At 47.3% G+C, this 13918-nt stretch overlaps 1 protein-coding gene across 8 annotated transcripts in view; it reads left to right on the top strand.

Annotated features, from left to right (window-relative positions):
• Nucleotides 1-13918, top strand: part of SPECC1 (sperm antigen with calponin homology and coiled-coil domains 1) — a 242274-nt gene that overhangs the window by 183803 nt on the left and 44553 nt on the right. For 5 of the 8 annotated variants that reach the window (XM_027519439.1, XM_027519442.1, XM_027519440.1 and 2 more), the window contains 2 exons: nt 6522-6638; nt 11726-11785. The exons of 2 other annotated variants lie outside the window; for them this stretch is intronic. In XM_027519439.1, coding sequence (XP_027375240.1) covers nt 6522-6638; nt 11726-11785 — 177 coding nt within the window. The remainder of the gene's footprint in view (nt 1-6521; nt 6639-11725; nt 11786-13918) is intronic. One more of the 8 variants, XM_027519443.1, reaches the window with a different exon arrangement.

Below are 13918 nucleotides of genomic sequence, written 5' to 3'. Positions count from 1 at the left end.
GAAAAGTGCCTTTACAGAGACCCTGAGCATGGGCTGGGCCTGGGGATGGGACACGGCAGGGAATTGTTTCAGAGCCAAGCTGAGGGGTAGAGGGAAGACCTGGCAGGAACTAGAGGCAGAGGAACTAGTGCCTCGTGATGCGCTGGGGGTGTGGCGAGAGGGGCCACTGTCTTGGGGGGCGGAATGGGGCCATCTGTCATGATGCCATGGTCAGAGAACCTCAGGGAGGGAAGTCATGGGTGGGGACACTCTAGCACTTGTTCAGTGAGAAAGGAAGAAGCAAGAAAGATAGGCTCCAACCATGCTTCTGATGTGTCAGTATCCTTTCAGCACTGTCTCCAGGGGGAGGTGGTGCATATCTGCCTACACATCCCTGGAGACAAAGCAGCCCTCTTGTCATCAGAAAGCCCTCATCCTCAGATGGTCCTGTTCTCTTTCCCCTGTAACTTACCCTTGGTTCTTGCCATGTAAGTCAAAGAGCGTTCTTCCTAGACCTGCTGCTCTGAGCTACTCTGTCCCAGGTCTTAAGCCCTCAGTTCCTTATGAATCTATCTGCTTGTTATTCACTGATGACATAGAGAAGTCCAGGGCCAACCTTCTAGGTTGACGTTTATCTAGTAATCGGTGAAAAGTATGATTATCTAGAACTTATTGAGTGTAGCAGACATATTGAAAACCAGAATGGCTGTGTTTTCCCACAAGCTTCCTAGGAATGTATTCAGGTCAGAAGACTGAGTTATAGATTTTTTATTAAGGTTTTCAAAAGGAAAGTTTATTTAGCTTAATTGGTAGGCAACTGGGGTATCACCAGTTCCCCATTCTGAACAGTAATATTGCAGTAAACATTCTTGTAGGTGTGTCTTTGAGCAGATAGATGTGTGACTATTTCCCCTAGAAAAGTTGCCTAGAAGTGAAGTGACTTGATCAAATCATATTTGCATTTAGCAAAGTGCTTCTGGTTGCCTTCCTGAAAGTCTGTACCAGTTTATATTCCTGTCAGCCCACGTGGGCTTCCCTGGTGGCTCAGATGGTAAAGAATCCGCCTGCAATGCAGGAGATCCCGGTTTGATTCCTGGGTTAGGAAGATCCCTAGAGAAGGGATGAGCTTCAGTATTCATGGGCTTCTCTGGTGGCTCAGACAGTAAAGAATCCACCTGCAATGTGGGAGACCTGAGTTTGATCCCTGGGTCGGGAAGATCCTCTGTTGGAGGGCATGGCAACCCACTCCAGTATTCTGGCCTGGAGAATCCCATGAACAGAGAGGAGCCTGGCGGGCTACAGTCCATGGGGTCTCAAAGAGTCAGACATGACTGAGTGACTAAGCACACACATCAGCCCATCACCCACTTCCCCACATCTTTGTTGACTCTGTGAATTAACCATTTATTTCACTTTTGCCAATTTGATGAACAAAGTTTCTATTTTCTGGTGAGACTGAAGCCCTCCTCATGTATTTCTGACTGGTTGTATCTCCGGGTATTAGTCACTTACTGTGTGTACGCAAGTATCTTTTTTTTTAATGTGTGTCACACAGAAACTTAACTTTATGTAGCCAGTTCTTTTATACTCTTTGCATTTTGTGCCTTGGATGGCTCTGTTTCCCCAGGATGATAAACCTGTTCATCTGTATCCTCATGTTTGATGTTGGCTTATAAATTTAGCCATCTGATTAAATATACTTATCTCCAGGCAGCTGATCCCCGAAAGAAGGGACATTCATGAGGTGATCCATGGTCACAGCTCTCTGTGGGGAACAGTTTCTGTCATGGTGCAGAGCTGGTTTTGGGTGGGGAGGGGTCACAGCCGCCCTCCCGAGATGAGGACACACTGATCAGAGTGGGCACCCGAGACAGCAACCTTCAGTGAGATGGGGCCTCAGAAAGGAAGGGTGTACAGAGAGTGTCCCGTGGTCCACAGGCGGGTCTGCGTAAGTCCATGGCCAAGGACTGCACATGTGCAGGGCCAGGCCACTTGAGGGTCACCGGGTAGCCTGGGATTGGACTGGCTCCTGGAATGGGAGGCGTGGGTAGGTGCAGACGTGCGTCCAGGCAGGGATCGAGGTCACGTTCAGAGAGGGCGTGCAGGCCGCCTTTGTGGTGATTTCCCCTCCCCTCCCCTTGCATGTGCACATGCTCTTCTGTACTTTTCTCACCAGATCTTCAAAGGAAGCTCTGTCTCCCCAGGGCTCTTCCTACCCAAGCTGCGCCTTGCTGAGGAATGAGCTACTTTTATCCTCAATGATCTATAAATTGTTACACGCCCCCCTCCCCCCTCCAAAAAAAAATCTCAGTCTGATTCTCCAGCTGTGACAATAAGACATCTTCGAGAAAGGCCCAGGAAGCCCCAGGGCGACGGTGCTAAGGCTGCCCGGCGCCCAGGACAGCTGATCCCTGAAGCGGGGGACTGACGGCGATTTCTAAACGGTCTGCCGTCTCCTTCCCAGAAACTTTCTTTTTTTTTTTTTTTTAACTTTTTAAAAATCTTGTGCATTTAGTGCACACAGAGTCGATCCATTCGTTGAAATCCATTGGAACAGCCTACAGAGACCCTGAGGGATGATGGAGTTTCAGTGGGAACAGGTCACAGCCATGTCCTTGGTGGGTGCCTGCTCTGCAGAGCAGTTCATGTTTTCACCAGATGTCAGCATTTCCAGGCAACAGAAGGCAAATGAAATGAACCTTCTAGAAGCAAATGCTGTGGTTGTTGGGTTTGCTCTGCTCTGTCAGCCGTGTTGTTTGTGAGCTGCATCCCCACTCACCCTCCTGGAACTTATCTACAACCTCAGCCTCTCTGATCATGTTCTCAGATGTTCACCAGTGTTGTTTTAGCTTCTTCTGTGCACGTCAGTTTGTGTGTGTCTCAAATGACTTCTGCGGCCCTAGGGACAGAAATCTGTTATCTTACAAAATTTTCTCCTAAGCACTCCTTTTTGGAAATGCTCAGAATGTTACCTTTTTTATATCTGAGCCTTCCTCTCCCTGGAACTTTCTCTCACTTGGGAATGTCTCTGAAGTATTTATAGCCCAGAGAAAGTTGAGGGTAATTTGCAGTGAGTAATTACCATTCCCCTTGGGGAAATAGTCAGCAAGTTTCTTTTTGGTTGTAGCTCTGCTTTTCCCCCAGTAAATCTATGTGAATTCCAAAATGCTGACATTCTTTTGGACAGCCATGGTTCAGCCCCTTAAGAAGATCAGGGTCCCTGTTTGTCTTCCCTTTCTCCTTCTTAATCAGTCCTCTTCCCTGACTGCCCCCCTCCCTCACCCACCCCTCTTCCTGCTCATCTCCCTCCCCGGCCTCCCTTCATTTCTTTCCTCTTTATTGATGTAGCTCTTATTGCACGTACATGTGTACAGCTCAGTGAATTTTCATGAAGCACATACATCCATGTCACCAGCATCCAGTTCTGGACACACAGCCTCCCGACATGCTCCCTTCCATCTACTGACTTGCAGTCAAGGCTAACAGTGATCTCAGGCAGTTTTATTCGGGAATAACTCTACCATCTTGTAGAGTGCCTGGTTGGCTGATTCCCACTGCTCTGTACATTATTCTCTTGATGCGGCCCTAAGATTCAGTGGGATGGTCTCTGGGGAAAGGAAGGTACCGTATTTACACCCCTTGGGTGCCATGTTCTTGTCCTTGGTCAGTGCAGCTGTGAGCACTGAGTATTGATGCTCACAGGCTACACAGGCCTCACCCACACCGAGGCCCAGCTGATGCTGACGGTCCCCAGCTGAGGAAAAGGCTTTTCATCCGTCCTAGGGTGGGGCCTGGAGTCAGGACTCGCCTTGTTCTTTGGCTCAGCCACCCGGCCCAGGACACTGTCTTCTCTCTGCCCTCACCCGGCAGCCCATTCCCGCCCAGGAGTACCTGCTGCCTACCCTATCTACAAGCCTTCTGCACAGTTCACTCTTCAGGGCCTCTGGGAAGACTCTTCCGCCACTCCCTGCTCAGCAAGGCCATCCCCATGCATCCTCCATGTCCCCTGCGCCCACTCTGTCCGCTGACCAGAAACTCGAGGAGTACTCGACTACGGTGATCTGCAGACGGGTCCACAGTTGAACAGGATTCAAGTGAGAGACCTCAGAGAGCATTGGTCAGCTCACCCCTTTGGTGTGATTCTTGTGAAAAACACGAGCATATCAAGCTGTGCCATTCTCAGCTCACCTTTTTCTCATCCAGATGTATCTTGGGGAGCAGTAAGGAAGCCCTTGGGGGTGACAGCCACAGGGTGACCACTGGAACCCAGTGCCTCTGCCCTCTGACTCCCACCTCTGACCTGAGGGACCAAGATGCACACATGTGCTTAGTTGTCTGCCAGCGGTGCTGAGGGGAGATAGTTGATACTCTCATTGTTCACATAGAACCAAGGACAGTTTCGGTGGCATTGAGGAAACTAGAGCTGTTGTTCCCCCCCAGAGAAGTGAAGGGTAAGATTTTATTTGAGCACATCATGTTCTTGGAATGAATGTAATCTTGACAGGTCACAGCTGGATGCCCTCCATCTCTGCCGGAGACAGAACAATTCTAAGACCTAGGAACTTCCCTGGTTGTCCAGTGGTTACGAACCTGCCTTCCAGTGCAGGGGACACAGGTTTGATCCCTGGTCCGGGAAGATCCCACATGCTGCAGAGCAACTAAGCACTCTAGGGCCTGAGCTGGAGCCCTTTTCTGAGCTCTGCAACAAGAAGACTACCACAAGAAGAAGCTTGTGCACTGAAGCTAGAGAAAGCCCTTGCGCAGCAATGAAGACCTAGTGCAGCCAAATAAATAATAATAATAAATTTTCTTTAAAAAAAATTAAAAGACAAAAACAAAGTCTGTAAACTGGGAAATAAGTGACACAAAAGACAAGCCCTTCCTGACCCACATGTTGGATCTGGTGAGCCAGCTGGATTTAGGATTTACATAATTCCTTGTTTTAAAAGCTGCCTCCTTGGTCTGAGGCAGTGTTTAAGTCCTGCTGCTGAAGCGTGAGGGTCCATGTGTGTCTCATGATGCCTGATGGCCAGAGAGTGGCCGTCCATCCGGAAGTGACTTGGCTTCTGATCTATCCTGAGGGCCTGAGTCATTCTGATTAACTCTTCACTCCTGGCTTTGGTGGCACCAGATTTTTACCCTCCACACTGGCTCAATAAATGAGGATGTTTGCACTTTAGATCAAAAGTTGTTCCTAAGTGGTGTTCAGTGAGCTGAAACAGAGGGCAGCATCTCAGTTTGTTAGGTGGTGGCATTGTCCCCCTTCCGGGTCCCCTTTGGCCTCTCAAATGCCTCTGAAGATAGTATAGATGGAGAAAAATGATGTTTTGTGTCATAAATGGTATAACAGTGCAGTGTAAAAAAATGTTTTCATGTTTCAGAAAAAGAAAGATCTACCAAGTGTTAAAGGCTTTTGGTGTAAAGTGAATTTATACAGGAAGGAAGTCAGGGAGGGAGGGAGAAAAGGGAAGGAGGAAGGAAACCCAACAAGAGGACGGGGGCAGTGGCCAGCGGGTGGAGCTGGACCAGCAGGGTTTGGTTTCACTTCAGCTTTCTTACCTGTCAGATGGGCATGACGCTGCTTACTTACGGGTGTGGGTGTCCTGGGAATTAAATGAGAAAATGCACAGTGACAGGCACCGTGTAGACACTCCGCCAACCGTCCTCCCTTCTCACCCCTCAAGTCCGGAAACCCTCCGCTCTTGCTAATGCCTGGTTTCTCTGCAGCTGCCCCGCCTCCCAGGGTCTCCCAGCCCAGCATCAGGTTTGAAAGCTGAAACTGAGTGAACTGGATGGGTCGTGGCCACCCACTCCAGCTCTTCCTTCTGCTTTTTTCATGAGCAAGCCTTTTCAGAAGGCATAAAATCAAAGTGCCTTCATTTCCAGCACAGCCCCCAAGTCCCATCAGGTAGCTGCAGGGTCGTCACAGAGACTTTTGAGACGAGATCCAGATGATCTGCTTCTCGGGGGTCCAGCCTGAGCACAGACAGACCTTGCAGCCGGGCCTCTCAGACTTGTATGTCACACTAGTGCCTGTCTGAGAGCTTAAGGACACACTGCTTAAGGTGGCTCTCTGAGGGGAAGTCCCCGGGTCTTCCCTAGGAGATGGTGGTGATGATGGTGATGGAGACGGTGATGTGATGATGGTGGTGGTAGTGATGGTGATGATGACGGTGGTGGTGGTGATGGTGGTGATTCTTCTTTGGCCAAATAAGGCTGGGAGGTACTAGGATGTACAAAGCTAACCAAGTGGTTAATCTGAGAATACAGTGTCTGAGAACCTTTGACCTACCAGCAGGCCACCAGAAATTCCCCACTGTTTCTCACTCCAGAGTCTTTTTTTGTGCATTTCTGTGAATGGATTTGGGCAACACCAGGCCACCATTCCTGGCAGCAAAATTATTAATGAATGTACTCCCAGCAGACGTGGGTAGTATCTGGTCTCATCTTCCAGCAAACCCAGAGATGCACACATGCATCGCAGCATAGCCCTGTTTAGTCATGACTCAGCAGTCTGGTGATTAATGCCACTCTCCCCACAGAACATTGATATCACCAATTTCAGCAGCAGCTGGAGTGATGGCTTGGCCTTTTGTGCTCTCCTCCACACCTACCTGCCCGCCCACATCCCATACCAGGAGCTGAACAGCCAGGAGAAAGTAAGTCCTGCATCCCCACCCCGGTCACTCTCCAGAACACAGGGGAATTTCTCACACCGTTGATACATCCCAGGGAGTGTGGGGTTTGTGGACTTGAAGAGGAAACTGGGGTAAGATTCCAGCACAGATCACAATGGAGGGCAGGTCCCACCCTCAGTAATGTCCTCAACTTCCCTTGTTACCTAGGAAAATGCAGCAGAGACCAGTTGACTGTGTCTGCTGAGAACTTCCTATCACTCAGTTTTCAGAGGAGGCCTTCATGGTTTCAAGACCTTAGGCCAGCATTTTCAAAATCTTTTCCAAAGAACCAGAAATCCCTGGCTCAGATAAACTGGGGAAGCTATCTATCATAGCACACTTCCGGAGATTCTTGATGCCATAAATACTCTAGGAAGTCCTTCATTAGAGAAACCTGTGTGACTCATTTTAGGCCAGTGTACATCAGAGCCACAAAACCTTTTTAACGTTTAATATAATCACCCATAACAGGAGTTGGCAGACTTCCCCTGTTGGGGGTCAGTGGTAGGCTTTGTTGGTCTGTGGTCTTTGTCAAAGCTACTCAGCTCTCCCATCAAAGCACCCAAGTGGCCATAGATGTTTGTCAATAATAGGCTTGCTGTGTTCTAATAAAACTTTATTAGCAAAAACAGGCTGAGGGCTGAGTTTGGCCTGTGGGCTTTGATTTAGCAAACCCTGCCCAAGAACATCCTTAAAATCATATTCCACAGAGTTATTCCAGGAAACACTGTCCCTGGCCCTGGACTCATTTACTCAACAGATGTTTCTTGGTAGCTGTCATGCCCAGTAATAAAGGCAGCAGTGGTGGTGTAGACAGGTCCTTTGTCCTTGGGAGGTGGGTGGTCAGCAAACAAGTGAGTAAACTTGTAACAAGTAGCACTGTAAGTAAATAACTGTAAACTATGACTTCCCTGGTGGCTAAGACGGTAAAGCATCTGTCTACAATGCGGAAGACCTGGGTTCAATCCCTGGGTTGGGAAGATTCCCTGGAGAAGGAAATGGCAACCCACTCCAGTACCCTTGTCTAGAAAATCCCATGGATGGAGGAGCCTGGTGTCCATGGGGTTGCAAAGAGTCAGACACGACTGAGCGACTTCACTCACTCACTCATGAAAGACCATGAGAGAAGCATAGGGTGTGGGGTGAACATGGGGACCTAACTTTCACCAGGAAGGTTGTGGACGTCTCTGAGGTGGAATTCCAGTGAAGAGACCACATGAGGGAACCAGTGATGCACAGAGCCGGGGGGCCTTCCAGAGCCAGGGAGCATGCCAAAGGCACACCCAGGGGAGCAGAGACCAGAGACATGGGGAGGCCGGTGGGCCATATGAGGAAGTCCATAGGACAGGGTGTGGGGGAGGGGTCCCGAGCATGGGAGCGTCTGTCCCCTTGGAGTCTGTGGTGTGCCACCCTCCCAGCACATGGATGCTTCACTAAAACCCATCCTTTGGGGTTTTACTGGCAGCTTCATTATACAGACATAACTAATTAAATCATTGGTCATTGGTGACTGGTTCAGCCTCCAGCCCCTCCCCGCTCCCTGCAGGTCAAGGGGTGGGACTGAATGTTATAACCTCTAATCCCACACTGTCTTTCCAGGGGTTTTCAAAAATTGAGTTATTAACATACACCCAGGTGTTGTTGGAAAGGGTTTGTTATGAGTAACAAAAGACACCTGTTTTGGAACTTCCCTGGCAGTCCAGTGGCTAGAACTCTGCGCTCCCAATGCAGGGGATCCAGGCTCAATCCCTAGTCAGGGAACCAGATTCCACACGCCGCAATTCAGAGTTGGCATGCCTCCAGTAAAGACCCCACATGCTGCAACTGAGACCCATCATAGCCAGATAAACAAACGAATAAAAACAAATATTATTACAAAAGATGCCTCCATGACTCCTACATCGAAAATTACAAAGGCTTTAGGAGCTCTGTGCAGGAACCAGGACAAAGACCAAAGGTGTATTTCTTATCATAAATCAAACTTCACAGAGGCACCAAGAGAAGACAAGGAACAGGCCTTGAGGACTCCATCCTTGTTGCCAGGGCAGGGCAGAGTGGCCCAGCGAAGGTACCAGGTACCAGGAGGAGCAGCCACAAAGGAGACCAGCAGGGGCATGTGGGGTCCCAGGATCCACAAAGCCTTGGCACTGTCGACAAAAAAAAAAATCCATCAGTCGATCAAGGAAGAAAAAGAAAGTTTTTATTCAAACCAAACTGAGGCTTATAACCCTCTGAGGAAGCCTCTGAGGAAGCTCCCAGAACTGTTCTGCCTGTTAGAGGTCTAAGCACAGTCGTACAAGGTTTAGAGATAAGAGTGCTGTGCATCAAGGGATGTGACCGGTTTACACATTCCAGGGCTGCTAGTACAGAGTGAGCAGCAGGTCATGGGTCATCAGGGCCCAGGGAAGGTCAAGAAGGAAGGTTGTCTCCTAGGGGAGTCTGCTGGTGCCGGCAGAGTGTCACTCCTCATGGTTGAGCAGGTATTGAATGTTTCTGCCGACGGGAAGGTTGGTCGAAGCCTGCTGCAGATAGGTCCTCAGGGTGTGAAGTGTTTGACTGCAGCCATGGCACTTTGTCCTCCCATCAATGGACATGTTGGAAAAGAATGGAAAGTGTTTGCTTTCACCCTTCAGATCATCTCATTGCTTCCAGATGACGGAAACCGCATCATGTCCCCTGGAGGCCGGTGATCCCTGAGATTCACGGCCAGCTGCCCAGATCTGGAAATGCACAGAATAGCCGAGCATCACAGCTTGGTCTCTCTGTTGTCCTCGAGATACGGGAGCGCATGGTTCCAGCACGCAGGTTGCCTTTCTTCTCCCTGCTCCTGGATGTTGTCCTGGGGAGGAGGCAGGTCAGGCTTTGAGATGCTGCAGGTTCATGAGGGGTGAAGGACTTAGCTCCAGGTGCATCCCTTGATGCACAGCCCTCTGTCTCAATATCCTGTACGACTGTGCTTTGACCTCTTACAGGCAGAACAGTTCTGGGAGCTTCCTCAGAGGCTGTTCCCGGGTTATAATCCTCAACTTGGCTTGAATCCTCAACTTGGTGTGGAGTTTTCATTCCAGATCGTGCAGCGTCACAGCCTCCCCTGATGACCGCTGGCCTCCTGCTTCCTAACTGCCCCATGTGGACGTGCTCTGGCTTTGGCCCCTGCACTGGGAGACCTTGTGTTCATGTTTGGGGAAAGAAACTCGTATCTCAGAGTTACCAATGAGGGTTCTCAGAACAATGTGTCAACACAGGCAAATCAAACCGGCACAGTTTAAAGCTGAGCACGTGTGTGAGACTCAGCCTGGAGGGGCTCTTGCTGGAGGAGAGAGGGAGAAATAGGGAAGGCTTCCTGGAAGGGATGACTTTGAAGTTGAGTTTCAAAGGGAAGGAGCTAATTTGAATGAAACGATGCCTTTGACCTTCAGGATGAGTGAAGTTCAGCCCTCCTCAGTTGGAGCCTGGGTCTGGGGAGCTCTCAGTGCAGTATATTTCTTGGGTTTTTTGGTGAACAGCAGACATTGAAAAGGGCACCAAGAGAGGCCTGTAATGTTTATATGCATGTTAAGTTACTTCAGTTATGTCCAACTCTGTGCAACCCTCTGGACTGTAGCCCACCAGGCTCCTCTGTTCATGGGATTCTCCAGGCAAGGATACTGGAGTGTGTTGCCATGCCCTCCTCCAGGGTATCTTCCTGACCCAGAGATCGAACCCACGAATCTTGAATTTTTGGGCAGGTTCTTTTATCAGTAGTGCCACCTGTAAAAACCTATCAAAATCAGAATCTGAAAAGTCACTTTAGTATAAAGAGAATATCATGGATTATAAGCCATAGGAAGATAAGAAACCAGAAGTAGAGAAGGAGACACAGTTCTCCCAGCAAGAAAAGTCCCAGACAAGCAGAACTGAAAACAGACTTGAAGAAAGGCAAGGTCCAGGTCTGGAGCACACCGAAATGTGGTGTGGTTCTGAGCTGTTGGTTGTTACAAAGAGGAAAACCCTTTGGAAAGAATGTGTTGAGTGGCACAGCATCGGGACTCTGGAACCTGGGGCGAGGAATGTGATCCCAGCTGCTGTGCCAATACCCCTTGTTGTTTTCAGCCTTCAGAGTCGTCCTGTTAAGAGGGTGCCGGACACTTCAGTGTGGTTGAGGAGAAGGAAGCCAAATGTATCAGCTTGAGCAGTTCAGAACATGACTAGGTGGAGGAAAGGCAAGGGAAAGTCCTACTCATCACACCAAGTGAAGTCGGGAACTGTCATTCGTAACCGATGGGACAAGAAATGATGGTTTGAGGATACTGGTTAAAGTCACAAACATAACTAATAAGGGAGCGAACGTGAGCTGTGTGACTAGAATGAAGGGAAGAGAGAGGTGCATGATTCCTGAGTCATTTAACTTAGGAGGAAGTTAGAAGGTCATGCCACTATTTTAGAAATCAAGAAAATGGTGGGACTTCCCTGGTGGTCCAGTGGCTAAGATTCCAAGCTCCAAAAGCAGGGGTCCCCAGGCTCAATCCCTGGTCAGGGAACTAGATCCTACCTGCTGCGACTAAAGATCCCAAGTGCTGCAACTAAGCCAAATAAATAAATATTTAGAAGGAAGGAAGAAACAGTGATGTCAGCAGGTACAGAGAAATGAAGGAAGTCGCTGAAATTAAAGAGAGAAGCGAAAAATCATTCTCCCAAGGTCCAGGATTGAGGCAAGGAAGTCTTTCATGTGATTATATTTAACTATGTGTATATTACTTTGATAATTTTTGATACAGCACCATGATTAAACAAATTGATATACAACAGAATGTGTATGTCCTAAATATTGACAAAGTAAAAAATAACTAACAAAAATGTATCTTTGATGGTCAGGAATCAATCAATAATGTTATTTTTTAGTGACAGTGGTAATCTGTTAATCTTCTTTTTTCCCCCTTAAACTGAGACCACTGTCTGCATACTTGACTTCAACACTAGTGTTTTATAAATAGTAGATAATCTATATGGGAGTGTCAGTTGGTGTTTATTGCTAACAAAAGCTATATATTCTTGGCTGATAATTTCATTCTGTTTGACTTTTAACCTAGAAAAGAAATCTCTTGTTGGCATTTGAAGCAGCTGAAAGTGTAGGCATCAAACCCAGCCTGGTGAGTGTCCCCCTTTGTATCCATGTGATATTTTAATCCCATGAGAAAGAACTTTATGCCGTCTACTAAATAATCTTCACAGCAATGAAGTCCATTACTCATGATTCCTGATATAAAAGTGTACAGTTGGTCTGACCACATGTGATTTAGAGTGTTTTCAGTGAAGATTTCGCTGTGCATAAATTTCAGTTCTAGACTGAATTATCATTAAAGCCCTGGAAATATGAATACGATGTAATTTTTAAAATATCAATACACAGCCAATCTCTGAAGAAGGAACGGGAAATAACTAGATGCCAGAAATTAAAAGAGGAGTGAAGACCAGAGTCCTGAGGCATGTGCTGGACTCTGGCCACCCCAGGGTGGGACTGGGGCAGTGGGAAAGGGCCTCCAATGTGTGTAGGCTGTGGTTTGTGCTCATGAAGGGGCAGGAGACCTGGCACTGAGCTCCTGTAACCAGAGCATTGGGCCTGAGACCCCTGGACAGAACCAAGGCTCCCCAAACGCTGATCTTCTTAGTGAAGGGGAGATAAAAATTGCTACCTGCCAGTCCAGGGAGGTGATAAGGAAGCTCAGTCTCTACCTTGGATTTCTTAGTGGCCAAAACCCACAAAATCTCTTGGAGGGAAGGAAGGAAAAGCTGGGCCAGATGAGGTTTTGAGTCCAAATTTATAAGATCTGCTGCAAGCAGTGACTAGTTTATAGTGTCTCTGATGCCAGAAGCTCTGTGGCCTGGAGTACAGAGGCTACTGAAAATACATTCACAATTCAAAATTACAAAGCAGTCGGGAAAATGATCTACTTGACAATAGGACCTGCTGTACAGTACAGGGAACTGTACTTAGTATTCTGTGATAACCTATATGTGAAAAGACTCTGAAAAAGAATGACTATATGTGCATGTATAACTGAATCACTTTGCTGTACACTTGAAACTAACACAACATTGTAAACCAACTAGACTCCAATAAAATTTAAACAAAGAAAAGAAAATTATCTAGTCAGCAGGCACCACGAACAATAGGACCATCTACCAGAATTTGAGATAATAAAACAATAAGAAAGAGACCTCAAAAGACTATGTTTAAACATATTGGAGATCAGAGAAGGAATAAAAATCATAAGGAAGGAACATGGTTTTATTTTTTTTTTTAAGATTTTGAAAAAAGCCAAGTAGAAATTTAAAATTTGAAAGTAAAAACCACAGCTGGATTGAAACCTGATTGGATACAGCAGAAAAGAGAACTGCTGAACCAGAAAATACATCACAGGAAATTACCCAGGACATATAACAGAGATTTTAAGATGAAAATGTGATAGGGGTTTTATTAATAGGTTTTCAACTTTAAGAAATGGAAAACCCAACTAACGGTTGCTTCAACCATAAAGATTTTTTTTTGTAGTTTCAGGAATGGTTCACTGCTTAATGTAATCAAGGCCCACAGAGTGTCTTTACTTTCTTGGTTCTTTGTCCTCTTATTTGTCTCTCTATAGCTGAACATGGCTGCCAAGCTCCAGACATCACTCCCATCTGTAGGGCCAAAAGTGGGGAGGAAGGGGTACAGTGAGTGCCTGACATCCCCCTTTGATAAGGAAACCAAAAGGCTTCCGAGAGGCCCTCCAGCTCTGTGGCAGTTCTCTGTTGCGTGGCCACCCCAGCTGCAAAGGGATTTGAGAGGGCAAACATACAACGTTTCTCATCCTCTTTAGTGGGACGCCTGCAAAGGAAACAGAGGTTGGGACCAACTGATAGTGTCTGTCACAGAGCTTAAGAGGCATGGAAGATAAAATCAGACCGTGTCCAACTCCCATGGCCAGTGGGAATTCCAGAAGTAGAGGAAAGAAAACATGGAGAGAGAATATTTGAAAAAGTGGCGCCTGAAATTTTTCCACAATGATGAAAGACCACAGATTCTTAATGGAATCTCAAACAGGATAAATAATACAAAACATCCATCCAGACACATTGTAACGTAATTGCAGAAAAAGCAAAGTGATCATCTACAAATAATTTGCACTAACCAATAATAAAAGAAACCTAGTAGAAAACTTGGAGAAGTCAATGGCACCCCACTCCAGTACTCTTGCCTGGAAAATCCCACGGACAGAGGAGCCTGGTAGGCTGCAGTCCAT

Source organism: Bos indicus x Bos taurus, chromosome 19 (genome assembly GCF_003369695.1).
Source record: "Bos indicus x Bos taurus breed Angus x Brahman F1 hybrid chromosome 19, Bos_hybrid_MaternalHap_v2.0, whole genome shotgun sequence".
NCBI classification, from domain to species: domain Eukaryota; kingdom Metazoa; phylum Chordata; class Mammalia; order Artiodactyla; family Bovidae; genus Bos; species Bos indicus x Bos taurus.
The sequence above is the reverse complement of the archived record's forward strand: the minus strand, read 5'-3'. Positions and strand labels throughout refer to the sequence as shown.